Here is a 27,583-nt window from a genome sequence, read left to right on the forward strand (position 1 = left end):
TACGGCGCACAAACTGCAACAAAACCGACCTGATATTTTTATTCTATGGGTCAGTACGATTACTACGATACCAAACTTATATAGTTTTTTTTTTTTGCTGTAGTACTTGTATTTTTTTTAACGAGATTTAATTTTTTTCAATTATTTTCTGCGGTCATTTTGTGCGCGCGATAACTTTTATTTTTCTGTCGACGTAGTTGTTCAATGGCTCAATTTTTGCGGGGTGTCCTGTAGTTTCCGATAGTATCAATTTGGAGTACATACAACTTTTTGATCGCTTTTTATTGCATTTTTTCTGGAAGACAGGGTAACTAAAAAAGTGTATTTCTGGCGTTCTTTATTTTTTTTTTTCTGGACGATGTTCACCGTGCAGGAAAAATAATGCACTACTTTGATAGATCGGACTTTTACGGACGCGGCGATACCAAATACGTATTTTTATTTTATGATTTAGATTTTTTAATAATTGATATGGCAAAAGGGGGATGATTTAAACTTTTATAACTTTTTTTTTTTTTTTTACAATTTAAAAAACTTTATTGATCTTTTTTCTTACTTTACTTTGAAGTCCCCCTGGGGGACTTTAAGATGCGATGCTTTGATCGCTCCTGCAGTATGACGTAATGCTATAGCATTACGTCATACTGCTTTTTTACAGGCAGTCTAACAAGCCACCCTGTGTGGATGGCTTGATAGGCAGTCTGTTAAGGCAGCCCTGGGGCCATTCATTAGGCCCCCGGCTGCCATGACACCTGCACGGATCCCCCGATCTCACCGTGGGGGGGCCGTGCGGGACCCCCAAACAGCTTTCGGGGGATTTAAATGCCGCTGTCAGAATTGACAGCAGCATTTAAAGGGTTAATAGCCGCGATCGGCCGAACAGCAGAGCACGGCTATTGCCCGTGGGTGTCAGCTGTAATAAACAGCGGCGCTACCTCCCTCCATACACGTCCTGCAAGAGCAGGACGTAGTTTTAAGATAGCGCCGTCACTAAGGGGTTAAATACTACTACAATCCTTAGTGGAATCTACAAGATAGATTTACATAGTAGAAATGCTGTAGACCTTTACAGTACTAGGGCTATGTTCACATCCGCTTTCGGGGGTTCCAGTTTCCGGCTCGGTTCTGGGAGTAGGAGGGAGGAATCCTCAGGCCGAACGGGTTCCTCTTATAACGTAACTGAATGTAGTCAATGAGGCCTGTTTGGGGCCAATGTCATCAGTTTGGTCTTAGTCCAGCATTTTACAGGACATAGGTCCTTCTTGCAGGACTTTGTTCCCCCATTTTGTGGCGGAGCTGCAACAGAACCAGTGAATGGAGTTTCCTAATACAGATGCAAACATAGTCTTAGCAGTACGGTGTGCAAGTTCAAAGAAAGCTCACAGTTGCTGTAGAGAAAGTCTGCGGCGTAAAAAGACCTACAGTGAGGATTTTTGATTTATGCTTGGGATTTCTCTTCCTCAAAAGCAGTGAAATCTGTGTAAAAATTTACACAGTGGATTTTCAACTGTAGAAAATTTGCCATATGTTGCTGTAGCCACACAGAAAAGAGTAAGGAAAAGACTGGCACAACATCCAAGCATTTGATCCACTCCTGATTTTGACAAATGTGACTGATGCAAAACACTGATGTGTAAAAGTGATGTTAAGGTGCATTCACACAGGTAGATTTTGGTGCCTATATATAAAAATCCAAATGGCATCAATTTTGATGTGCATCTGCAGCAGATTTCAGCCCAATTAGAGGTGTGAAGTCTGCTATAGATCCACTGTAAATTTGTGCCGATTTTGCGATGCATTATTCCACCGAGGAATATCTACCACATGTGAACGCATCCCTTAAGAGGGGCTCAGATTTAATCCTTCACTTTTTTTAAATTGAACCCTATACTGCCAATGTGATCACTTGGCACTCTAGTGGTCTTCTGGTGCCAATGACATCCCATATACTGTTCTCAGGACCTAGTAATGGTGGAAGCGCAGGACAGTTTATGGAATTAGTTTCACCATTTCAAGTGGTTGTAAACGGTTTAAGAACTGATTTTAAACTGTCAAGGACTTCAGGATAAAACTACATTTTCAGGGTACCAACTTCCATCTGAGCATATTCCTTGAAGTGATCGGGGTATTTTTAAGTTTTAAGTTCTGCTTTTTGGTGACTCTCGAAAATACTACATACAACTTTCCATGAACGATTCCAGGTGAATTCGAACATTGTTGAAAGTCTGTCCCCTGAGATTTGTTGATATAGTAAAATCGCATAGGCCAGTCGAAGTGGAAACTGTCTCCTTGAAAATACAAAGGAAAACTCAGTTTCAGGAAATGTTAGCTGTATTTTCGGGATAAATTGTCTCCAATGTTGCTTGCTCGCCGGTTACAACATTACAGACCAGGCAATGACTGTCAATCTCATTTACACTTAACAGAGTTCCATTCACCAAGCCAGCGTTTGAGTTAAGGTTTCTAATCAGATCACAATAGCTTTAACTTTGAGAGTTAACTTATGGGGGTGGAAGGCTTGAAGGAGTAAGTGAATTGAGAAACTTAATTGGATAGTTGACTTCTGCAGATGGATTACCACACGCAAACTTAATTGAATTGAAAGTTACTGAGTTACCATCATGTCGAGATAGAACCTCAAAGTTTAGACGCTCAACATCTTCGTTAAGTAGACTAAGGATGACTTGATAAGAGTTCGGATGTTTTTTATATCAATATTGGTACCATAAATCTTGTCAATCAAGCATGTAGTTGAAATACATTCTTGAGGCACATTGATGCTGAAAGGTGATATTTCGTTGTTATGGTCAATCTTCCGCTTACAAGTTTTAAGAGCCGCTCGGTGTAGTTAACTTACTCTGCACCAACTCACATATTTTGTGTCATGTGCGTTCCTGTAAAATGGTTCCAACATTTGCTTTGTGTGAAAGACTGATCAATGATAGCGTTTCAGTTTCTGTGTTTGACAACAGGGAGAACTTGCCTAAAGCCTCCACTAAAAACAAGTTTTCCACCAAATGAATCGGTGCTATTATGGATATCCTAAAGCAATTTATCGACACAATCAGCTGTAATGTTTGAAGCCATTGCTGCTACATCCCAAACAATGACTTTGGCCGATCTAAAAAAATCTTCCCTCCTTTGAAGACTGCATGATTCTCGATGTTGACAATTCATGAATAGCCAATGGAAGACCAAAACATTTGTTAACTGCGCAACTGCCTTGCAATAAAAGAGCTGCGATTCCAGTATAGGTTGTAGGTATGGCAGAAATAGAGTTTCCTCGATAGTGAAGATGACATTTTAGGAGGAAGGTATTTCCAGTTCCACCAGGCGCGTCAATGAAAAATAATCTCGTATTTTATCGAACATTGATCCAGTCATCCCGGATTCCTTTCGGTCTTTGGTTCAATTTTTCATACAGCTTGTTATAAATTTCAATTCCGTCTTCTTTCAATCGGATTAAGTGCACACATGCCTCAGTTTACAGCAGGCATTGATGTACTCCACTTTGCCATCAGGGCTGTACAGTGTTTCGTTGTTGAACTTTAAAGGGAACGTCTTGGAACATTCACTGTCCCGCAAGCAAACACATGTTGGGTTTCTGTCTCCATATGGACCATGAATCATCATTTTCGTGACCACTTCATATAATTCTGAAGAAAGCTGAAGCTTTCCCAGATTGCTAAGTGATATTGGTAGAACTGAAGTTGTGTAATACTGTTCTATTTTGTTGAACTTAAAATTAACTTGCACCCATGGGTGGGAAAGTGGAATCCCATACAGTGGTCAGCAATAAGGGAATAGAAGTGGGTAAATCAACGGATTGCAAAGTGAACTGCTAACAAGTAATAACTGCATTTCCCCAGCTTAAAGGTCCTTTTACTCGCAACGATTGTCGCACAAAATTAGTTCAAACAACCAAAAGTGAGCGATAATCATTACGTGTAACGCGGGCAGTCGTGCAATTTTTGTTCATTGCTGACTTTTAGTCCATATGAAAATTGTCATTTGGCTGTTTGCCTTTTAATTGGTTTAAATAGCAATCGTTCAGCGATTCGTGGGAAGGGTTTATTGTTTGGCGGGGTATACTAGCTTGCGTCCAAAAAGGCACAGCGATTGGCTGTTGGAACAAAGCAACTATTTTTACACTCCCTCCTAGTGCTCCACTATTGGTGGTAAATCGTCCATTCTGATGTACAGCGTAGAAGCTACAAAGAGCATCGAAAATACATTTGCCATCTTTTACTTTGCATGCTAAGGTCACGGCATCTACATCGAGTATTCATCTTTGGGCGCCAGCTGGTTTCGTTACTTCTTCCAACTAAAGATTTGTGATAGTAAACGCTTCAAATGTCAATTCACAAAACTCCCCTTGCTTTCCATTTACTCAAACCTATCACCTACTGATTCTTTTACAATGCCAATTCAGAGAAAGCCTAAACCTGACACCTAGATTTCCCCCCCCCCCCCCCCCAAAGACACCATACTCACCTCTCCACATGCATAGTGCAGCGTATGATGCGGTGAAATGTATTCTCGCAATACTTCTGCTATGCTCACAGCAGAAGTATTGCGGGACGGACGGCTTCCATTGACTGCAATGGAAGCCGGACGCGAGTATTTCCGCAAAAAAATAGAAAGCTATTAGGTTCAATAGAACCTTTGTTTTCTCCTCCCAACTTTCAACAGAACCTAATAGCTGTGGACTTCCACCATGCGAAACATGGCAGAAAGCCAACCATGGGCATTATCCCTTATATGTAAAGGCTACCAAGCGACACATCGAAGACTGAACCGCCCAAATGCCAAGTACATTTCTAGCGATAACAGTTAGGTTTAAACGCTCGTCCCTCATTTTCAGCCGTTTGTTACAATCGAATAAAATTTGTTGAATTTTATCCAAAGTCATTTGGAACATTTTCATTTGCTGGTATCGATTGCCTGATTTATTGTCTCTTCAAAGTCCAGGACCCAGATTTGAGCAAGGCGCTGCTGTTCACGAGGGTTAGGATGAAGTGATCCAAGATGACGGTAGACTTGGCCCTTAACAGTTAAACGTTTTGGACCGGAGCCGAAGTGGTACTGCTCAGCAGTAAAGGATGCCAGAGCCATGCTACTGTTTAGTTGACAGATGCGTTTCAAGTATTGAGGACTCAATGCTGTTACCTTTTCAAATTGAGGATGGATTGGGAAGGTTTTCAACATGACCTTTCCATTCCGGCACTGTAATGGTCACGGTTCCATTCATTTTAAAAGTGCAGCGCCCTAAAATGCTGGCAACTGCTGTCCATGGATTCCAGAGTTTGAACTTCAGTATGGGGTGATGTTGACCTTCTAGAGACACGCATTCGCTTGAGATTATCGGCTCTACGTTGCCGACCCGAGGCTTCAGCTTGAGCTGTTCGCAGTCCACGGCTCGGTCTCCCACGTTTTGGGGACATGGTAGCAGTCAAACTGGTAAGCATTGCACTTGATATGAACGTTGCTTAGCAATGCTCGACTCCCTAGCGGTGCTGTTGGTGCCAAGATCATTTTTCAAATTTCATCCTTGTTTTCTCCCAACTTTCAAAAAAATTCAAATTTTTAATTTTTTCTTTTACATTGCTACAGGAGGGCTTTTTTGGGGGGGGAAAATCACTTCCTGTTTATGGGATTCATAAATCCGAACTCCACAAACGATACCTGCGATTGGTTCAACGAGCGCTGCATGGATTGGTTATTTGTGCACTGCTCAGACAATCATGGCCATCGCTTCATGGAGGCAGGATTTATGAATTGGCTGACATGTGGCCTCTGTTCTCAGGAGCCGTAGTTACTGCTTTATATGAAGTCCTGCAGGGATGTCATCTCCACCTCCACATTTCCAGTAACTTTAGGGACTGTCAGTGGCAAGCTGGCTCAGTAGAGGGGGTGAGGACAGGTGTCAGGGTGGGCTTATTACAGGGGCAGGGCACCATATTGGTGGCAGGGTCTAATTTGCAGGGAGCAGTTTTATTTTCACATAAACCTCTAGCTTCTATCCCAGAGGGTACGGGGTGTGTCAGCCGATGATAGGCGGGGATGACATGCCCCCTTCTACTTTCTTGTCCCGTGAGCTGCCTCCAGGAGCCGCCAGAGACTGAATGAAGACAGAAGCTCCCCAGCCCGGACTGTCGCCCCCAGACTCTGCACATGGTAAGGAACACACTGCAGCTCTATGCCCAGTGCCGTCACCTTGCCATTGGGCTCTCTGTTTTGGTGTCTGCAGGAGGGCATCTCACTGGAAAAGGGTTCCTGGGCACCTTATGTGCAAGGTCAGGGAAGGAAGTAAAAAAAAGGCCACAAGGATGGTAGTACTTGTGGGGTCACCCTGTAGAGATGCAGGAGTGATGTACAGTGTAATGCAACACTTGACTCTCCCTAATGGCGCTGCTGGCTGAAGCACAACAGCGCTGCTAGACTTAACACAGGAACTTTGACCTTGCCTGACAGGTCACTCAATGTATCAAAATCAAATATGATGATTTTCCCGAAGTGGCGAGGATGTCCCATATCTAATGACACCAAAATCGTCCACCAAAGGTCAGGCAAGGGGGTCAAAGTGTGAGGCAAGAAAAAGCCTGTAGGCTTTTTTTTTATATTAGATGTCACTGATAATCGCTGCAGTTAATGTGAGTGGTCAACAACCACGCCAAAGCCGCGGCTAATGTAAACAAGGACCAACCAGAAGACTGGAGTGACTGCAGAGGCGTCGGGGGTGAACAGATAGGTGAGCCTTATTTTTTTTGGCTCATCCCCTCTACTGATACCAATGTTTGTTTATTCGGACAACCTATTTAATAGTATATTGAGTGGCAATAAAAATACTGCATGGACCAATGTAAGTGTTATTCGTCATTCAGACAACTCTGAAACATGTGCATTACCTTGATCTTTGCTTCATCTGGAGCCTTGACGCTTTCTTGAGTCTTGTTCCCCTGCTTCTCCCTCTGTCTATAGGTTTTCATGACTCCAGTAGGATGGAAGTTCTATTTCTGGAAATGAACAAAATTCAAATTACAATTTTAATTAAAACCAAATGTGATGACCTTGTCCCCCTTTGAATACCCAAGTAATACTATACATTGTGACAACAGAACGTCATAGTTACAGCAAACAATTTAAACAGTAAACAGAACTTCGCTAAAATGTATTAAATTACAATAGAAATAGTTTGTTCCTTAGGCCTCCGGCACACTGCAGGGGAGGATTCCGCGTGTGGAAACCCACAGCACAATCCGGCTCTGGCAGCAGTGGCATCCGCGTGTACCTGCTCCGTCAACTTCTTCTCTGTACTGCAGATTGACCCAGTGGTTCGCTGCAGGACATGCGCAGTACAAATTATTTTCTTTAACATTTTTTTCGCCGCGCCGTGACTAGACGACGATGCAGAATCAACCACCTGTCCACAATGTTCATTGCAGACAGGCCGCAGGTCAGATGGCTTCCATCGACACCCACTGCAGATCGTGCAGCAAATACCTGCAGGAGGCCTTACTTGCTCTCTTGTATGTGCAAGTAACTAGTCCATGCCTTTGTAAGCAATAAGTTTCAGAACAAATACTGATGGCTTAAAAATAACACCTTAGTACCGTGGTGCTAAATGTTTCCTCTGAGAAAAGTTACTATATCACAACCATGATGAAACCGGGAAAAAAATAAAGTCAAGTGGCCAGCAGAACATTGTTTACTCAAGAGGAATGATACAAATGGTCAAACAGTACAGTAAAATACATTACCCTGTATTCTGGATGAGAACTCACACATTTCATCTATTCAAAACCATGCACAACTGTGGTAAAACCACAAATTCTGATCTGGTTTTGAACTGTGCCAACTGTTCGTATTTCCATTCCTAAAAGGACATTTTTTACAACATATGCTCACCTAGACAGTCCATGTGTGTATAATCAATACTTGCATTAAAAAGGTTTTTGTTTTACCACTGAAAATCAAATTTCAAAGTGCCTCTCACTAGAGATTTCCCTTCCAGCGCCTTTACAACCCACTGTCTTTCATTAGGCATGCTATTTCTCTAGTAACAGGGTCATGGGGACACTGCTAGTTAATACATGCAACAGAGGAGTGGACATTTAGATGCAGCTTATTGGAGCAGGCTGTGTAAGGCAGTACAGGTAGTCCCAGCCAGTACAGTACTGGCAGAATGGCTGGTTTAGGACACATGGACACCCCTACCTGTAAGGCTGCCTGTCCACGGGCGTTGCGGTATCCCGTGGCGGAGATCCGCCACAGGATACCACCGCCTGGGAGCAGGAGCCGGCAGGCGGATCTATGCTGTCAACCTATCTGACAGATAGGCTGTATAGCGGTTAATTTCTAGCATGCTGCAAGTGGAGCATCACAACGCTATGGAGAGCTTTCACTGAGTTCGCCGCAGGGAACGCAATGAAAACCCGCCCGTGGACAGGCAGCCTAAATGGATTACAAACAGCAGGGCAGCAGGAACATCTGCATGGAAAACTGGATAGAGCTCAAACTGGGTGCAAATAGCAGCAAAGTAGTAGCCAAAGACTACCTGGGCTGCTTTTGAAAGTCCCCCTCAATAACATATGTTTGAAATAATAAACTGCTAGCTGATCATTAAATTCAGGCCAACCTAAAAATCATCCTTCAGCCTTATCAGCAGTTTTCCACAGGGAGTGCCGATAGCAGTGTTTCCCACTGGAGAACAAACGATCTGAATGCAGATAATAGCCCATTTAGACAACGATAATAGTTCAAAAGATGTCACAACTTTTGAGCGATCATTGTTGTGTCATTTACAGTGAAAGATGATCGCTCAAGATAAGCGATCACCTTGCGCCGCTAGCGAAGGATGCAGAAGACAAGTGGGGTGTTCCCGCTTGTCTTCTGCATACAGCTGTTCCCCTGCTCTGAGCGCCCAGCCATTATACAGCCGAGCGCTCCGTGCCGGGTATGGAGAACCGAGCTGGACCGCTGAAAGACAACGATGAGCGACAGGATAACAAAAACTGCACAATGTCAGTGCAGTTACACACAACAATTATCGCTCAAAAGACAGCTTTTGAGCGAATTTTGAGCTACAACCGTTGTGTCTAAATGGGCCTTAAGGCTTCATTTGCACGCTTAATTGCTTCTAAGTAGCTGAGTAGCTACTTAATAGTTTATGCAAAGCTGTCACTCAAACTGTCATTTGAGCAATCTTTGAGCGATCATCGCTCCGTGTAAATGGGCCTTAAAAAATGGCCCATTATGCAGCCAGCTTAAGATTTGTCCTGGCCTGCAAAGATACAGGACCACAAACCTGTAATGGCAGCTACTTAGTTTTACTTTTGGCGTCACCCCAGTCCTCTGGTTTTGTTGTTCCTGCAGTTGTGAGGAGTAAGCTAGGGGAACCAAACTGTACAAAGTCATCAGATGGAAAGAGCGGTTCAGCTGTAAGTCCGGGAAAGAGCGGTTCAGCTGTAAGTCCGGGAAAGAGCGGTTCAGCTGTAAGTCCGGGAAAGAGCGGTTCAGCTGTAAGTCCGGGAAAGAGCGGTTCAGCTGTAAGTCCGGGAAAGAGCGGTTCAGCTGTAAGTCCGGGAAAGAGCGGTTCAGCTGTAAGTCCGGGAAAGAGCGGTTCAGCTGTAAGTCCGGGAAAGAGCGGTTCAGCTGTAAGTCCGGGAAAGAGCGGTTCAGCTGTAAGTCCGGGAAAGAGCGGTTCAGCTGTAAGTCCGGGAAAGAGCGGTTCAGCTGTAAGGCCGGGCCTAAAGGTAAAGGAACCAGTAGTTCTGAAAATAAGCAACCAGTGCAGTTACTTTTTTTTACCTACCACGGATTCAATACAACCTAATAGCTGCAGGATAACGCAGCAGAAATCTGTTCGTGGGCATTAGCCCTTTTTGTGAAGAATATAAAGGCACCTTTCTACCATATTACTATGGAATCGCAGCATGCTCCTGCACTGAGCGCATCCGGCGCCCCAAGCAAATCCGCAGTGCAGGAAAGGAAGATCTAGCCATGGACGGAGAAGACTCGCATCGGCTCCGGACAGGTAAGAAAATGTCGTTTAGGCTTCAAGCCTGTGGGATGTCACACTTTGAAAACCATGCGTGCCCGTGGACATCAGGCATAAAACCCTGATTTTTACAGGTATGCTTAAACAGCGGGGGAATTCAAAGCCGAGCAGGGAGATGACAGCGGGGAGAATTCTGAAGCAGCTTGCCGTACTGCCTGGGAGACCAGCGAACCAGGGACAGACGCCGGCTAGGAAGCACTTATTGGGTTTGTTTTGTTTTTTTTAACGCACTCGAGTATAAGCTGAGGGGGACTTTTTCAGCACAAAAAAAATGTGCTGAAAAACCAGGCTTATACATACTCGAGTATATACAGTAACTGCAGCCAGATGCAGTTAATGAATTTTAGCCCACCACTGTAAATGGCTTTTAACCCCCTACATATCTATAACTGGGTGTATGTGTCTATCCTTAAAGGGAACCTGTCATATCCTCACGGCACCATAAACGAAGTTATGATGCTATTAGGAGTTGGGTGATGTATTTTTTTATACTCACCTGCTCCATGGATCCAGGAGTGTCCTCTGACGTCCCAGCAACACACAAAAACCTGAGTCTTTTTCAGAGTCTCGTGCTCACTCTCCCAAAGGCTTGTATAGGATAGCATGCGCACAAGACGCTGAAGAGTCCGATTTTTGTGCAGTGGGCGATATGCATGGTTCACATTTTGGGATATGTCAGGTTAAGAGACAAGGTAAAGAAAATCAGTCCCTTCCTCCGAGCCTCCTAGGTTAACGTTTTGGGCTGATAACACTGCTCAACAGCATTTTTGCATCTGTTGTGCGATGTATCAATTCTTATGGGCTTTTTGGTGTAGAATCTGAATTTACCTTTAAAAATTATGCATGTAATGTAGATTTTTCTTCAATTTTTTAAAAGGCTTTTGTGCTCATTTTCTGGTGAATTATTTATATAAAATTAAATCAGTGCTAAGCTAAGCTCTTTATTTCAATGTAATACAGTAGATGAAGTTCTTAAAATGGTCAATAGATGGCAGAACACAGCAGTTGAGCAGTAAGGTTACCGACATGAGCCTATCTGTACTGCTGTTTAGTGTTTCTTGTAATCTGCATGAAGCACGTCTTCATTCTTACCGCAGCATATCAGAATTTTTTGAGTTTCATTCACAAATACATTACCAGAAAAACATCATTGAGTTCTGAGTGTTATTTTCTTGTATTTAAAACCAGACAATATTTGGCAATCCTGTATTATTGTCTGTGTAATAGTGCTATGTATCTCAGAAATGTAATGTGATAGATAGAATCTGATTCTTCCACTGAATTCAGCACCCCAAAATTAGTTAAACCAACCTGTTTCAAAGCCAGATACAGAAATGTGTTTTTTTTTAATATGTTGACCAGTGTAATTGGTAAAATGCTGAATCTAGAGAACAAACCCTCAGCATTCACCCACTGTCCTCTTGCACAGGTTTCCTTTAACCCCTTAGTGACGGAGCTTTTTTGCTTTTTTCCATTTTTGTTTTTTCCTACTCCCTTTTAAAAAATCGTAGCTCCTTTATTTATCCATCGACGTCACTGTATGAGGGCTCGTTTTTTGCGGGACGAGCTGTATTTTTCAATGGCACTATTTATTGTACCATATAATTTACTGAAAAACTTTTTAAAAATTCTTAGCGGAAAGGGAAAAAAAACGACATGCCACCATCTTTCGTGCGTCCTGTTTCTACAGCACACAAATTGCAAGAAAAACGACCTGATATTTTTATTCTATGGGTCAGTACGATTGCTACGATACCAAACTTGTATAGTATTTTTTTTGCTGTAGTACTTTTAATTTTTTTTTTTAAGATATTTAATTTTTTTCAATTATTTTCTGCGGTCATTTTGTGTGCGCAATACCTTTTTTATTTTTCCGTCGACGTAGTTGAGCAAGGGCTCATTTTTTGCGGGATGTCCTATAGTTTCCGATAGTATCAATTTGGAATACATCCGACTTTTTGATCGCTTTTTATTGCGTTTTTTTCTGGGAGACAGGGTAACTAAAAAAGTGTATTTCTGGCGGTTGTTTTTTTTTTCAGACGACGTTCACCGTGCAGGAAAAATAATGCACTAGTTTGATAGATCTGACTTTTACGGATGCGGCGATATCAAATACATATTTTTATTTTATGATTTTGATTTTTTAATAATGGATATGGCAAAAGGGGGGTGATTTAAACTTTTATAACTTTTTTTTTTTTTTTAACAATTAATTAACAATTAAAAAAATGCTTTGATCGCTCCTGCAGTATGACGTAATGCTATAGCATTATGTCATACTGCTTTTTTACAGAATGTTGATACATCACCCGTATGAATCTGCACAGTTTCAGCTTGGTTGACGCACTACGGTAGAACCATTTGCATAAATAGCTCTTCCTTCACAGAAGTAGTTTCGAAAAAAATATCAAAGTTTGAGTTGCCATTGTTCTTGGTCTAAGCAAATTCAGCTACCTCACTGAAACTTCAAGGTGGTCGAGCAGGGACCATTAGGCCACTTGATATGGAATGACCTTATCATATTTAACAAAAGTTGTCTCAAAGTGATAAAAGTGCAAATCACTTAAAAATTTACCTAAAATGATATTTTTGTCATGAAAAACTGCTCTAAACTGCTGGCCACTAGGGGTTTCCTTTCCTTCTAATTTGCATTCCACTGCCTATTGTCAAGTGATGCCCATCCATAGGTGCAGACAATGAAATATATTAAAGGAGGTGGGGGGGGAGGTGATGACTCCTGCTTCCCTAAAGTCTACAGTTGGGAAGAGAAAAAGGGAGCTGCTGGAGGAAGACAGAGGTAGAAAGAGACTCTCAGATGTGTTGTGGCTAACAGTAATTTACCGGAATCACATCTACACTGCTCAGTACTTCTCTATGAGGCTACTATTTCTCTGAATACGCTGCAGAGAGTTACCTGTCTTCTTTTCTTAGCTGTGCTGCGTATGGTCCGGACGGCTCGCTGTTGGACACACGCAGTACAGATTTTCCCACACTGTCGGTAGGTGATGACACGGAATCTGCGACCTAACCGCAATTGTAACTGCGGACGAGCCGCGGGTTGGACGGCTCCCATTGACTTCAATGGAAATAGTCTGTGCGGGCACCTCATTAAAATGGACCTTTCCTCCATGAGCAGAGTCCGTTTCGGTTCTGCAATGCAAATATGGCTGTGGGCAACAGGCCTTATAAAAACAAGCCTTCATATGACTGGCTATATGTCAACGAATTATGGCTCTTGCAAAGAGACTATGAAAATCTTTGTCCTTAAATTACAAAACAGTTCAGTCACTAACGGGTTAAATCCATTATACTACAGTAGAGTATCCTATTAGTATATGTGCCACTCAGTAAATAAGGATGGACTGCACTGCAGGATACCCACCCTTATTAGAATAGCAATGTAACGTTACACCCAACTATTCTTTCAGGCCACACAAGCGAAACTATGTACGCAGGTGTCAAAAATAGCTCAGCAGACGGACTAAACCTGATCTGCCTCCACTAAGAGCTCTGCTTCATCATACACTTAAGCCTTAGTCTGTGTGCTGTCTACAACTGACTAGACCTGGGCTGCACACCGACCCATATCAGTCAATCCCATCAGTTTTTTAGGACCAAAGGGATGGGACACACAGCTTGACTTTATTAAATGGGACTAAATGTGCAGGTGGATCGGCAGCATGTCAAAATGCAAATCACCGTCTAAATGCAGCCTACTACCATTTACACATTGACGAGAAGATCGTACAAGATTTCTACAGTGCGAGACACACGAATATGAACCGCATTCTTTTGAATGCAGCATGTTCTATCTTTGGGCATTCCCTTGGAATGCCTCATATCGCCCATTGTTTTCAGTGGGGTAGCACAGCTTTGTATGGCATGTATGAGTGTGATCCAAAGTTTACCCATTGAAAACAACGGGAAACACTTGGCAAACTTGCCATGACTAAAAGCCACGCTGGAGGAACGCTACATCGCACTCGCCTATGTAAAATTACGTATTTGCACACATAACACAGTGAACAGAACCCATAGATTTCAATGGGTTTGTTCACAAGTGCGCATTTTGCATGCACATTTCGGACATGCAAAAAAAAAAAAAAAAAGAATACGCTGTGTCTTTGTGCGCCAAAGATCACCATAGAAGTCTATGGGGGTTGCGCAATACACAATTAGTTACATGAAATCCTGTGATTCCACTGGAAAAAGAACACATCTGAACCTCATTAGCCATTTCATTAGCTATTGATGTGATTGCTTGCTGCGCACAAATGAACATGCCCTATGGGTAGAAAATGTACAGTGGCAGCCTAAGGGCTCCTGCACAGTTGAGGTTTTTTACCCACACGATTTTGCTACGTTTTTTTTTAAACAAAAAAGTTAATTGGACTTTCCAATGTTCAAACTGCATCGATACGGGTTACTGCTGAGCAGTTGTTACTTATTTTAGCTAAAGAAAAGTCCCTTAAAATTTTTTTTTAAAAAGAAACATGGTTTTTAACCCCTTCCCTCCCCAGGACATACCGGTATGTCCTGGGAGCAGGGTACTTCCCGCCAACAGGACGTACCGGTACGTCATCGGGATAGCGCGAGATCATGACTGACCTCGCGCTATCCCGCAGCGGGAGCCGGCTGTCAGTCACAACCGGCGTCCCGCTGCAACAGCAGGGGGGCATCAGAGATGCACCCCCCGCTGTTAACCCCTTCCCTGCCGCGATCTAAGTAGATCGCGGCAGGGAAAGAGTTCACAGAGGGAGCGCACTCCCTCTGTGTCTCCGGCCGGCTCTTCCGATGTTATCGCTAGAGCCCGACCTGTCGCCATGGCAACAGGACGCCAGACACTGGCGTCCTGTATTGCCAATGCCTATGATCGCTGTATAAGCGATAAGGCATGGCAGAGCAGTAGCTCTGCCATGCCTTATCACAGCGATCATAGGTACAGTGCTGCAAGTCCCTCAGAGGGACTTAAATAGTGTAAAAAAAAAGTTAAAAAATGTAAAAAAAAAGTTAAAAAGTTAAAAAACCCTTTTTTTGTGCTTTAAATATTAGCATAAAAAAGGTAAAAAATAAATTAAAACCCCACGTATTTGGTATTGACTAGAGATGAGCGAACGTACTCGTCCGAGCTTGATGCTCGGGCGAATATTAGGGTGTTCGGGATGTTCGTTATTCGTAACGAACACCACACGATGTTCGGATGTTCGTCTATATGCGCTCAATGGGGCCGGCGGCAGCAGCGCCAACCCCATTGAGAACGTATAGAAGACAAATCCTTCTTCTCTGCCACAGCTGTAACAGCTGTGACAGAGAAGAACGATGTTTGCCCATTGAATTCAATGGAACCGGCAATACAGCCGACTCCACTGAATGCAATGGGCTGCCGGCGATCGCGGGATGAATTGTCGGAAAGGGGTTAAATATATAAGCCCTTTCCTGCAATTCATCCAGAAATGTGTAAAAATAAAAAATATATATATACTCACCTGGTGCCGGCAGATGGAGTTCAGCGCGGCAGGCTGCAGTTCTCCTGAACTGCTCTGAACAGCTGTGAGTAGTATTCAGCAGCCGGGGATTTAAAATCCCCGCCTGCTGAATAAGATGCCTCTGAATGGTCACAGCCTGACCAATCAGAGGCCAGCCCTCACTCACACCCATTCATGAATTCATGAATGGGTGAGTGAGGGCTGCCTCTGATTGGCTCAGGGGCAGGAGAGCTGCCCCTGAGCCAATCAGAGGCAGCCCTCACTCACCCATTCATGAATTCATGAATGGGTGTGAGTGAGGGCTGGCCTCTGATTGGTCAGGCTGTGACCATTCAGAGGCATCTTATTCAGCAGGCGGGGATTTTAAATCCCCGGCTGCTGAATATTACTCACAGCTGTTCAGAGCAGTTCAGGAGAACTGCAGCCTGCCGCGCTGAACTCCATCTGCCCGCACCAGGTGAGTATATATATATTTTTTATTTTTACACATTTCTGGATGAATTGCAGGAAAGGGCTTATATATTTAACCCCTTTCCGACAATTCATCCCGCGATCGCCGGCAGCCTATTGCATTCAGTGGAGTCGGCTGTATTGACGGCTCCATTGAATTCAATGGGCTAACATCGTTCTTCTCTGGCACAGCTGTTACAGCTGTGGCAGAGGAGAACTTGCTGTGTCGTTCCCATCATTTTCTTGAATTGCCAAGATTTTCACACATGAAAACCTTAGCGAGCATCGGCAAAATACAAAAATGTTCCGGTCGCCCATTGACTTCAATGGGGTTCGTTATTCGAAACGAACACCCGAACATCGCGGGAAGTTCGTTTCGAATAACGCGAACCCGAACATTTTGGTGTTCGCTCATCTTTAGTATTGACGCGTCCGTAGCGACGTATACAAAAAGTTGAACACGCTTTTTATTTTGTATGGCAAAAAGCGTTAAAAAAAACGCTAAAAAACAGAGGCAAAATGCTAATTTTTAGCATTTTGCCTCCCAAAAAATGCAATAAGTGATCCAAAAAGCCGTACATTCTCCAAAATGGTAACAATAAAAACTACAGCTCGTCTCGCAAAAAATAAGCCCTCATAGAGCTCCGTACATAAAAAAATAAAAAAACTTACAGGACTATGAATGCAGCTATAGAGAAAAAAAAGATTCCCCCCCCCCCCCCCAAAAAAGGGGGTTTTATTGCAAAAAAAATGTTAAAACCTAAAAAAAAAAATAAGAATTTTGGCATCGTTGTAACCGTACCGACCCGCAGAAGAAATGTAGTGTGTCATTTATGCAGCATGATTAACGCTGTAAAAAAATTTTTTTTTTAAAAAATCTATGGTAGAATTGATGCTTTTCTCTCCGTTATAAAAAAAAACATTAAAGTTTTACGATATAGTCTATGTACCCAAAAGTGGCACCGATAAAAACTACAGTTCGCCACGCAAAAAACAAGGCCTTATACGGCCGCGTCCACAGAAAAATAAAATAGTTATGGCTTTTGAAAAATAGAGATGGAAAAATACCCCCCCAAAAAAACGCTTGGTCCTCAACGCCAAAATAGGCCATGTCATTAAGGGGTTAACATTAAAAAGTCATATTGATTTTCATGTTAAAAAAAAAAAAAAGGAAAAGCAACAAAATCATGTGGAAAAAAAAACAAAAAACAATTGTGCAGGAGCCCGTAGCATTACTATGGAGAGCACAGCCCCCCTGTCCATGAGCGGAGAATCATTGCAATTCGCATGCTGCGAATTTATCGTGGTTCTCCGCAGTCAGCCCATCTATCAGATAGGCTGACAGCGGAGTTCCGTCTGCCGGCTCCTGCTCCCAGGCAGCGGTATCCCGCGGCGTATCTCCGCCACGGGATAGCGCCATGTCCGTGGACAGGCAGCCTAATTCACATGATTAGATTGCAGACATCCATGTACTTACTGCAGCAACAACCCCATTCTGATGATTTTAAGTATCTCGTGAACATACCCTTAGGGTAGTTTCACACAGGCGATCCCATTATCGCTGTGAGAAAGTCGCGGCAATATAGTCTTAGCTCCCATGATTTTTTAGCATCAGCGCTGTTTTTTTTCACAAAAGCATCACTGACTCTTGCAATTTTCTAGCGTGAAAGTCAATAATGTTAACGCATTACACACGATGCTTAAAAAAAAAAAGAAAAAAAAAAAAGGAGGTTCCATAGGGAAACATGGGCAATAAGAAAAATTGCAAAACACAGAAAGATAGAACATGGTGCAATATTGCATGAGTGAAAACACCACAGATGTGAAGCAAACTATTTGTTTCAGAATTCTGCATTTTTCTCACTCTTGCATTGCACAATTTTATCGCCCGTGTGAAACCACCCGTCAGGTGCCTACACACTTGCAATAAAATCACGCGGTGAGTATGCTTCAAACGGCTGTAGCTCCGGTTCTATCAACATGCATTTCCTATTATTTTAAAGCAGAGATTCTTGGCTTTAAAATTCCATCAAACACACGTCAGTAGCACTTACTGAACCAGAGCTACAGCAGTTTGAAGTGGGGTCGGGAATAGTGAATTTACAGATGTCCTTTCAGTGTGTGTGTGTGTAATGCAAAGTGGAAGGGGGATGAGCAGGCAGTATAGAAGATTTGTGATTCTCTTGTCTCTTCCCCTGTCTTAGGGAAGGGGTGTCATGAAATTTTCTTTATGTTAATCACCCACCTCCCAGCAATCAGAGAGAATATTTGCTCTCTCATTGTCAGATATGGGGGTCTTTTTTCCCACAAAAAAGGAGTGAAAAGATGAAGACTTATTTCATTTAATAACTCTTCTACAATTTAACCTTTGCAGATGCCAAAAGTCATTGCTGACAGCGACACCTGAATGTTTTTACAGACATTTTCCCCCCCTTACACAAGGCTTTAAATATTGGGGGGGGGGGGGGGGGAGGGACCACACAATTGGTGTCTCCACATCCATAACATCACATACTAGAAAATATTAAATGTACCAGCATGGTCAATTCCATGAAACAGAAAAATTCCAAGATATCACTTTTCTGTTCATCTTGCTCCCCCAAAACATAGAAAAATCGTATATACCTCAAAATCATACCAATGAAAACTACAGGTCGCCCCACAAAAAGCAAACCTAAATACAGCTGTCGACTGCAAAACAGAAACAGTCTAGTCTTGTATGTGGCGCCACACAAAAAGTATTAAAAAAAAGTTGCAAAAGTAGTCAAATCTCTATAAACTTAGTGTTTTCAAAGTTGTAATGGCCCATAGAATAACGTTAAAGGGGTTTTGTAGTCCGCATCTGCTGTCATAACTGGGATACATCGGGTTGCAGCGGAAGGTACCGTTACGACCCATGCAGTGGCCGGTGCTTGCAATTGTGAGCACTGCTCCCACTGATTTCAATTAGACTCCAGCCTGCAATTACAAGCGCCGGCCACTATATGGGTCAGAGCAGCGTGCGTCCACTCCTACCCCGATGCATTCCAGCCAAAAACCCCTTTAACACAATGCCTATACCACATGGTAAAACACCATAAAAATAAAAGTTCCAAAAACTATAGTGACATCTTATTTTTTTCTGGGAGCCAATGGGGAAAAAAAAAAAAAAGTACGTACCCGAAATTAGTTCTTATAAAATATTGGGACACGTACTGCAAAATACAAGGTCCCATACAGCGAAACTGACGAAAATAGAAAAAAAAAGCTATAACACCTGGAACATAATAAGAGAAAGGATTTACTGATTCTGAAGGCTAAAAATTAGTTATGTCACCAAGGGGTTACAATGCCACTTTAGGCGACTAGGTTCTGACCAAATATATTTACTAGACAAACATTTAAAATCTACTATTTAAAAAACCAACCCTGACATTTTGGCGAGGGTTTTTCTAAATGTAATGGGACTGCTGGGGTACTAATGACCAAAACACCAACTCTGCATACTACATGTAAAATCTGACTTCTTCCCAGAGGTCGTTCCATAAACAATCCAAGTTAAATCACTAGGGGGGAAAAATGAGTTTATACCCAATTATATTATAGTGAATGAGATATGATCACGTTATTACAAACTTAGCCTGCAATTAGTTTTTAAGGGCTTTGTGTGTTTTTTTCCTTTTTTTTTAAATTCAGGAACATTGTTTTTCACAGAAATGGTTCTAGATACATTTCCAAGTACTTTAACCCCTACCCGCCAGAGGATATAAATGTACATCCTGGTAGAGGGGTACTTAACACAATAGGACGTACAGTTACGTCCTGGGGAAAGCACAAGGTCAGAAGAGATCTTGTGTTATCCGGCAGCAGGAGACGCTTGTCACTGATAGCCAGCCTCCCACTGCAACAGCAGGGGTGCATCGGGACAGAGACCCCCACCATTATAAGCTTCCCTGCCGCAATCTATGTACATTGCTGCATGTAAAGAGTTCACAGAGGGAGCGCGCTCCCTCTGTGATGTTATCGGACTCTCGCAATATAATCGCAGAGAGCCCGACACGTTGCCAGGGACAGAAGTGCAAAAACAAGATAAAAATAATGTGTAAAAAAACTTTTGCGCTTTTTCCCATATTAGCATAAAAAAGGTTTTTTTTTTAAAAAAAAATTCCACACACTTGGTATCGCCCTATCAGGATGCATATGTAATGACACATACAATAAATCGAACACGCTTTTTATCCTGCATGGCAAAAAAAAAAACTAGAAAACGGAGGCAAAATACTTTTTTTTCACTATGCCTCAAAAAAACCCAAATAAAAAAACATATGTACCTAAAAATGGTACCAATAAAAACGACAGCAAAAAATAGGCCTCCACAGAGCTCCGTCCATGGAAAAATTCTAGAACTTTGAATGCAGCTATACAGGAAAAAAAATATAACTTTCCAAAAAAAAAGGGGGGTTTTATTGCGGAAAAAAAAATTTGATATCATTGTAATCGCATCGACCCGCAGAAAAATGTATTGTGTCATTTATGCTGCGTGATTAACGCTGTAAAAGAATTTTTTAAAAATCTATGGCAGAATTGATGTTACCATAAAAAAAATTTATAAGTTTTACAATACAGTCTTCTGTACCCAAAAATGGCACCAATTAAAACTACAGTTCACCATGCCAAAAACAAGCCCTTATAGGGCAGGGTCTACAAAAAGATTTTTTTAAAAAGTTATGGCTTTTGAAAAATGGAGATGAAAATCCACCAAAAATCATTGCGTCCTTATGCCCATATTAGGCTATGTTCCTAAAGGGTTTACGCCTTCCCGCTATAGGTCGTACAGTTACGTCATGCAAGGTCAGGGTATGTATGAAGGGAGATCTATCCAAGTAACGCATTATTTACCCCGCACGATGATCGTCAACAGAAGAGAAAAAAAAAGCCAGAAATGCGCTTTTTTTGGTTACGTGGTCTCCAAGAAAAAAAAAATGCAATAAAAAGCTATTAAAAAGTCGTATTCTAAAATGGTACCAAAGCAAAACTACAGGACGGCTCGCAAAAAATGAGCTCTCGCACAACTATGTCGACGGAAAATATAAGTTTGGTATTATAGTAATAGTGCTGACCCATAGAATAATGTTATATCATTTTTGTTGCAATTTGTGTGCCGTAGAAACAAGATGCACCGAAAGATGGAGGAAGTTATTTTTTTTTCTTCATTTTTGGAGGGTTCTGTCTGTCTGCTTCCGCAGGCTTTAGCCAGTAAGTTGTAGGACCCATGAGCTGGGGGCGGAGCTACAGTGCTGGCCAGTAAACAAGCTCTATGCATGCTGGCAGTTGTAGGGAACAGTCTGTTGTGTTGCTACAGAAGTGATGCATGTAACACAGGGAAGATGGGCGGCTGCACGGGATGAAGAAGAGGGTCCAGATAAAGCAGATGAAAGGTTGTTGCTACTTAGCTGTACCTCCTAGACTTCAGCAATTTTAGAATTTCTACTTTGTGTCTAGAAAACCCCTTTAAGAGCTAATGCCCACGGATAGATATCTACTGCGCGTGAATTCTGCAGCTATTAACTTCTATTGAACCTAAAAGCTTTCTGCCTGCCAATGCTCACTTGCAGATTTCCGCAGTGGGAAATAACTTGCGGCATGTTCTATTTGCCGTGGATTTACGCTGCAGGAGGTTTCCATTAACATAGCATATTAATGGAGACCACGGAATTCCGCCATCACTTGCGGTACTCCTGCGACCTAAATCCGCGGGCGTATCCCGCAACGCTCATGGGCATGAGCCCTAAGACAGTAGATTAGTAGATATAGCTATAGGAGTGAAATCCACCTGTAACACATTAGGATTTTGCTGCAGAGTCATCGTGGATTTCTTCTACCACATGTGGACCCAACCTTAGATTGCCAGAACACTACAGACACTTGTGATAAACAGACTGCTGCACTGGGAAAAAGTATTCTCTTATTTTCAGCTATTACGATGTACCCAAATATGCCTATGTATTAAACTTCCTTGGTATGTAGTAAAAATTAAACGGTTTGTGCCAAGTAAGCAGCCCATGTCCATATGTTCTAGCAGGGCATATGAAGAGCAGGGTCCCGTGCTGGGTACCCCTATATGTCGCACAACCGGTCAAGGGGACTTGCTCCACTTTCCCTGCAGAAGTGCCTGTCTAGCTGTGGCTTCTGGCAAACTCAGTGTTTTGCCAGGGGGTGCCAAGAGCTGTATTCTGAAAGGCTTGGGTACACTGGCAGAACCCCTTTCATCCCTGCTCATACCAGCATTACAGTTACAGAAACCTCTGAGATGACCACACAACGTTGGATTGTAAAGTGGTTTTCTGTGGTGGTGGTCTTATCAAAGAAGATGGTGAAACTGAAAGTGTCAGAATTCTGGTCTGCGCAGGAGGTTTTACCGTATATTATTTCACTAATGATAACTGTCAAATTCACGCACCCTCCACGAGAAATACCAATCCCCTAGCGGTATATTCCAGGCTCCAATCATATCAGTCATCCGTTTTACAAGGTAGTCATTGAGCAAAATAAGAGGAAATTAAAAGGAATTCTAAATAAAGTTTATTGAAACTATCAATATACTATCTGCACAAATGCCCACGGACGGAGATTTGCTGCGGGATTTGCGGTCAGACAGAATCACAGCATGTTCTATTAATTGCAGAAAATCGCACAGAGTGCTTCCATTGCAGTCAAGCAGTCTATCCTGCGATACTCTACGCTATGAGCACAGCAGAAGTATCGCAGGAAAGCGCGTCATGCACTGCGGCGGAGACTCTTAGCGTGGATCTGGGGGGCGCTGGGTCTGATTCCACTGCGAGATTTCGCAGTCAGAATCCAACCCGGCCGTGGGCAGGAGGCCTAAGGCATACCTTTCAGAGTAAGCTGCCGTGTATGTACAAAAACCCTACGTCTGGCCATTATATCCAGTAAAGCCTGCGGAGAGGAAAGATAAGTGTGTAGGATACATCTGAATGTCAGTCCTCTCAGTACTGGCGGGTAGGGCCTCACACTGTGCTGTCTCCTATATACTGTGCACACAAAGCTGCAGCCTGCTTCCTTTCCACTTGCCCCACCATGTAAGACCGCATGCACACAGGCGGGGCAGATTCCGCATGCAAAATTTGGCCCTGGCAGCGGCGCCCATGCACCTGCTTTCGCTTTCTTCTTTATGTACTGCAGATGGTCCGCACTGCTCGCTGTTGAACATGCGCAGTAGAGATCTTTTTTTAAACTCCCGCTTCACCCCACCACTACAAAACAAAAACAAAAAAAAGCGGTGGACTTGAGGGTTTTTTTTCTTCTTTTTTTCCCACTCTTAGAAATTTTTAGAAGTTTTCCAGTAAATTATATAGTTCATTAAATAGTAATGAGAATTAAGGAACAATACAGCTTGTCCCACAGAGAAAGCCCTCATGTACTATATAGGAGGAAAAATACACTTAGGATTTTTTTTAAATGGAGAAAAAAAAAAAAAAACAGCCGTCTGCTCTAAGGGCTAGAAGTTTGTTTTCAGCCCAAAACCCGGCAATGGTGGCAACAACCTGCATAAAACAAGCATTAATCTAACAGACCCACATATGTAGCTCTGGTTCTCCCACTGCACTGTAATTAGATGTCTGCAGAGATGAGGATGAGGATGAGGATGATAATATGACCACTGAGGCCAGCGATCGCCTGCAGGGGGAGCCAGATGAACAAGGTCTGGGAGGAGAACAGCAGCAGTGACCCTACAGCTAATAAGTAACATGCTTGTTTTATGCAATGTACCACTATTGCCCTAGTACGAGGTTGAAAATGGGGAACATTTATGTGCCAAGGTTACACCCATTTAAGGCCCATATACACCAGCCGATGATCGCTGAAAAAATTAAATCGCTAATCAGCGATCGTTTTAGCGATAATCTGTGCGTGTAAATGTGCGCCCATCGTCTGCTTTTCGGCTGATCGCTAAACTCAGTCCAACATAAAAATCGTCACTCACTCTTATCAGCAGTTCTCCACAGGAAGTGCTGATAGCATTGTTTCCCTGTGGAGAACAAAGGATCTGAGCGCAGATAATAGCCTCCGGCTATTAGCTGTGTTCAGGGAAGGCTTCATTTGCACACCTGAATGGTACTTAAATAGCTACTTAATAGTTTATGCAAAATGATCGCTCAAAGCTGTCACTCAAACTGTAGTTTGAGCAATCATCAGCCCGTGTAAATCAGCCTTTACCCACACTGTGAAACAGTCTGAGAACCAGGACCAGCCAAGTAGCCCAGAAAGCCTGGTACACAATTACAGTCCAAGGGCTTATTCAGATGTCCGTATATCGGTGGGGTTTTCACGCTCGGCCGATTTACGATGCCCCTTTCTGCTAGGGTAGGAGGCGGGCCGGGAGCAGTGCTCTGAGCTCCTGCCCCGTCTCCGCCCCTCACGACTGTTTGCAATTAGAGGGGTGGGGTGGGGGTGGAGCCAAGTTCCCATGCCCAGTGCACTGCTCCTGGTCCGCCTCCTCCCCCTGCAGAAAAGGACATAATATATTGGCCGGGCGTGAAAACCCAACTGATATGCGGACGTCTGGATAAGCCCTAAGGCCGTTGTCACACCGGTGTAAGCATCTGCATTTTTACAAGGGGTGTGGCATATTTGCATGTTCTACTGTACTATGTGTGTTCAAAAAAAAAAAAAAAACACAACCACAACCGTGCTCCATTCATGGGAGGGGCAGGTAGACCAATGTGTGCAAAGGTGCAGGAGACTGGGTCAAGGAAAAAGCGCAGCAAGACATGTCTGTGTGACGCATCCGGAGGGTCGGTGCACGCCAGGACTGTGCTCTACACCCGATACTCCAGCACAGCTCATGGCGGACGGTGGGAGGCCTGCGTACACACACATCGGCTACATTCACACAGGAGACTCTAGGATGAGTTCTGGAAGTTGCAAGATGCACAAAACTCCTGCAAATATGTCCTCCCTCCCCTGGATGCAGCCCCGCACCAGCCATGCTGGAAGCAAGAAAATAGCTGCATGTCCGAATATCTCATCACCCGCGGCACTCATCGCCCATCGATTTCAATGGAATAGTCAAATATGGCATGCCCTGTGATGAGCAGACGGGTGCGATGCTTCCCATAAGCCCGATGAGGTCTCCGGGGTGCCTCCTCCAGAACAAGTGGCTTATACTACCACCAATGCAAGTAGTATAAGCCAGCGGCCGTCCTGGAGCCCCCAGAACATCCTACTAGGCAGCACCAGAGAATGTCCCCGGAGCATCAGCAGGGGGCGCCAGGCTGTCCAAGGTCACTCCCTGCTGGTCCTCGCTCTCCCACACGGAGGATACAGCACATCCGAAAGACAGCCGCAGCTATACGCCACCGCACGCCATTCATTCCTGTGATCATCGGCTGTGGATGCCCTACGCAGAGTCCGCCCTGATGGGGTGTGACAGCGACACCATGGCCACCTGCGGGTGAGACGGCCGGAGCTCCAGCAGCACCAGGCGCAGTGATCATGCAGAGCGCTGGGAGAACCGCTTACAGCCTGACGGCCGCATGGACAGCCTGCTGGCTGTTGCTGGTAGTAACCCGCCCGGCTGTACACTGTTGGACACATGAGCGCCCCCCGCAGGTGACCCCGCGGCCGCACGGGGGATTAATGTGGACGGTGCAGAGGAGGCCGCAGTCACCCGGCAGCCGAGGACCGGCGGAGGACAGTCCCGCATCCCCGGCACCTCATCAGCTGTCTGCAGGAGGCAGGGCTCCCCGTCAGCCTATTACCTCCCACGCCCACCGGCAGCACGAACACATCCCACACGTGGCACGCACCGCCCGGCAGCCAGAGCCTCACTCACCCGCGTCCACAAAGGCTGCAACAAGCAGCCACTGCACTGTGCTGCTAAAATGGCGCGTCTTCCCCGGCAGGCCACGCCTCCTTCTCCCGTCCCCCTCAGCCAATCACAGGCGTCACACGCGGGGCTGTCCGCAGCGAATACCAGCGGCCTTCCAATTAGGCTCGGCGAGGGATGAGGGAGCGGGAAGGGGATGAGCGGCGGCGGCCAACCGCAGCCCGGGACAAACATGGCGGGGATGCCGGGTTGTCCCGAGGAGCGGCATTGGCCGTCGTGGGGCCCAATCACGGTGCTGCAGGGGACGGCTGGCCGTGTGTCGGGACAATACCGCCTCCCCGGGACCTCACTGCCGGCCGCTCCGGGTGAGGAAGCCGAGATGTTCCCTCAGCCGCCTGCGGGCAGCGAGGACCCCGGGCGCCTGCTGCAGTGTAATGTATTACAAGGTGTGAGAGCGGCCCCTAGCGGTGTGTGGAGGGAAGGAGACAGCCGGCAGGTCTGCACTGCGCTCACAGCTCCCACGGAAGGAGCGCAGAGCGGCATTGTTTCCGCAGTCTTCCCAGCGGGACGTCGGGCTGCACACAGCAGTTGGGTTTTGCAGGGGGTTTCAGAGGGACCGCGAGGGCGATATCGGTCCGTGACTCACAGCCTGGGATAGACCTTAGTGTGCATGCAGAGCGGAGTCTACGGACCAAACGGTGGTTTCCAGGGGCGACAGCGAGGGAATGGGGGACCTGGGAAGGGTATAATGCACACCCCTGGACGCCTTGTCCTACAAGCCCAGAAACTTAATTTATAGTGCTTAAGGGTGCCTTTCCACTAGCCTTTTTTATCGCTGCATTTTTTTTTTCACGCGATTGAAAATGGGACTTTCTAATGTTTTTTATCTTGCGTTTTTGGTGCATTGCGTTGTGTTTTTAACATTAGAAAGTCCCATTGACAATCACGTGAAAAAAAACCGCAGCAATAAAAAAAGGCTAGTGGAAAGGCACCCTATAAGGCTGGGTTCACACTTGGCGTATTCCCGTCGGAAATCTCGCGGTTTGGCCGCAGCAAAAACCGCGAGATTTCCGCCGGGAGAACCGTCGCGGTTTAAGCCGCGGTGGCTTTGAAGCGGCCCGGCCGCTTGCTTTTCCGTTGCGGCCGGCTCTCCCATAGAGGAGAGCGCGGCCGTAACATAAACAAAAAAACGAAAGTAAATAGACATGCTGCTTCTTTTGAAACCGCGGCTGTGGCTGCCGCAGCCGCGGTTTCAACCGGATATACCGCAGCGGATTAGCCGTCCCGTGTGGACGAGGTTTCTGAGAAACCTCGTCCACATGGCTGGCTAATCCCGAGATTAGCGGCCGCGGGCGGTTTTGCCACGGGCGAATCTGCTGCGGCAGAACCGCGGCAAATCCGCCCTGTGTGAACCTAGGCTTAAGGTGACAAAAGGTTCTCTTTAAATGACTTTCCATCACAGCAGCTCCACCAGCGCGCTCACCATTTTGGTCTCGGCGCTCCGCATCATTTTGTTTCAAACGTTCTGCAGCCTCTCGCGGTGTTCAGCGTGTTGTAAGCCACCGTTTTTCGGAATTCGTCATTGATGGCAAGTAATTCCTTAGGGAGGGTCCTCTCACACACGAACGCAGCACCCTGTTTTCAGCCGCAGCGCTTTGCTGCGATTTTACTTTTGCTTTCGACCAACAGCCAGTTTTAGCGCACCCCATCATTGTGATGGGTGATGAAGGGCGCTAAGCGGCCGAAGATAGAGCAGAC

The 27,583-nt window shown here is 44.5% G+C and overlaps 1 protein-coding gene across 1 annotated transcript in view; it reads right to left on the reverse strand.

Moving 5' to 3' along the window:
- The window catches only part of HNRNPR (heterogeneous nuclear ribonucleoprotein R), a 45,328-nt gene extending 19,343 nt beyond the window's left edge, over positions 1-25,985 (reverse strand). Inside the window, exons 1-2 of the mRNA XM_066573310.1 lie at positions 25,832-25,985; positions 6,909-7,016 (exon numbers count right to left, since the gene is read on the reverse strand). Coding sequence (XP_066429407.1) covers positions 6,909-6,989 — 81 coding nt within the window. The 5' untranslated portion in view covers positions 6,990-7,016; positions 25,832-25,985. The remainder of the gene's footprint in view (positions 1-6,908; positions 7,017-25,831) is intronic.
- Between the last annotated feature and the right edge of the window lie 1,598 nt (positions 25,986-27,583).

This window comes from Eleutherodactylus coqui, chromosome 1 (assembly GCF_035609145.1).
Source record: "Eleutherodactylus coqui strain aEleCoq1 chromosome 1, aEleCoq1.hap1, whole genome shotgun sequence".
Lineage (NCBI taxonomy): Eukaryota > Metazoa > Chordata > Amphibia > Anura > Eleutherodactylidae > Eleutherodactylus > Eleutherodactylus coqui.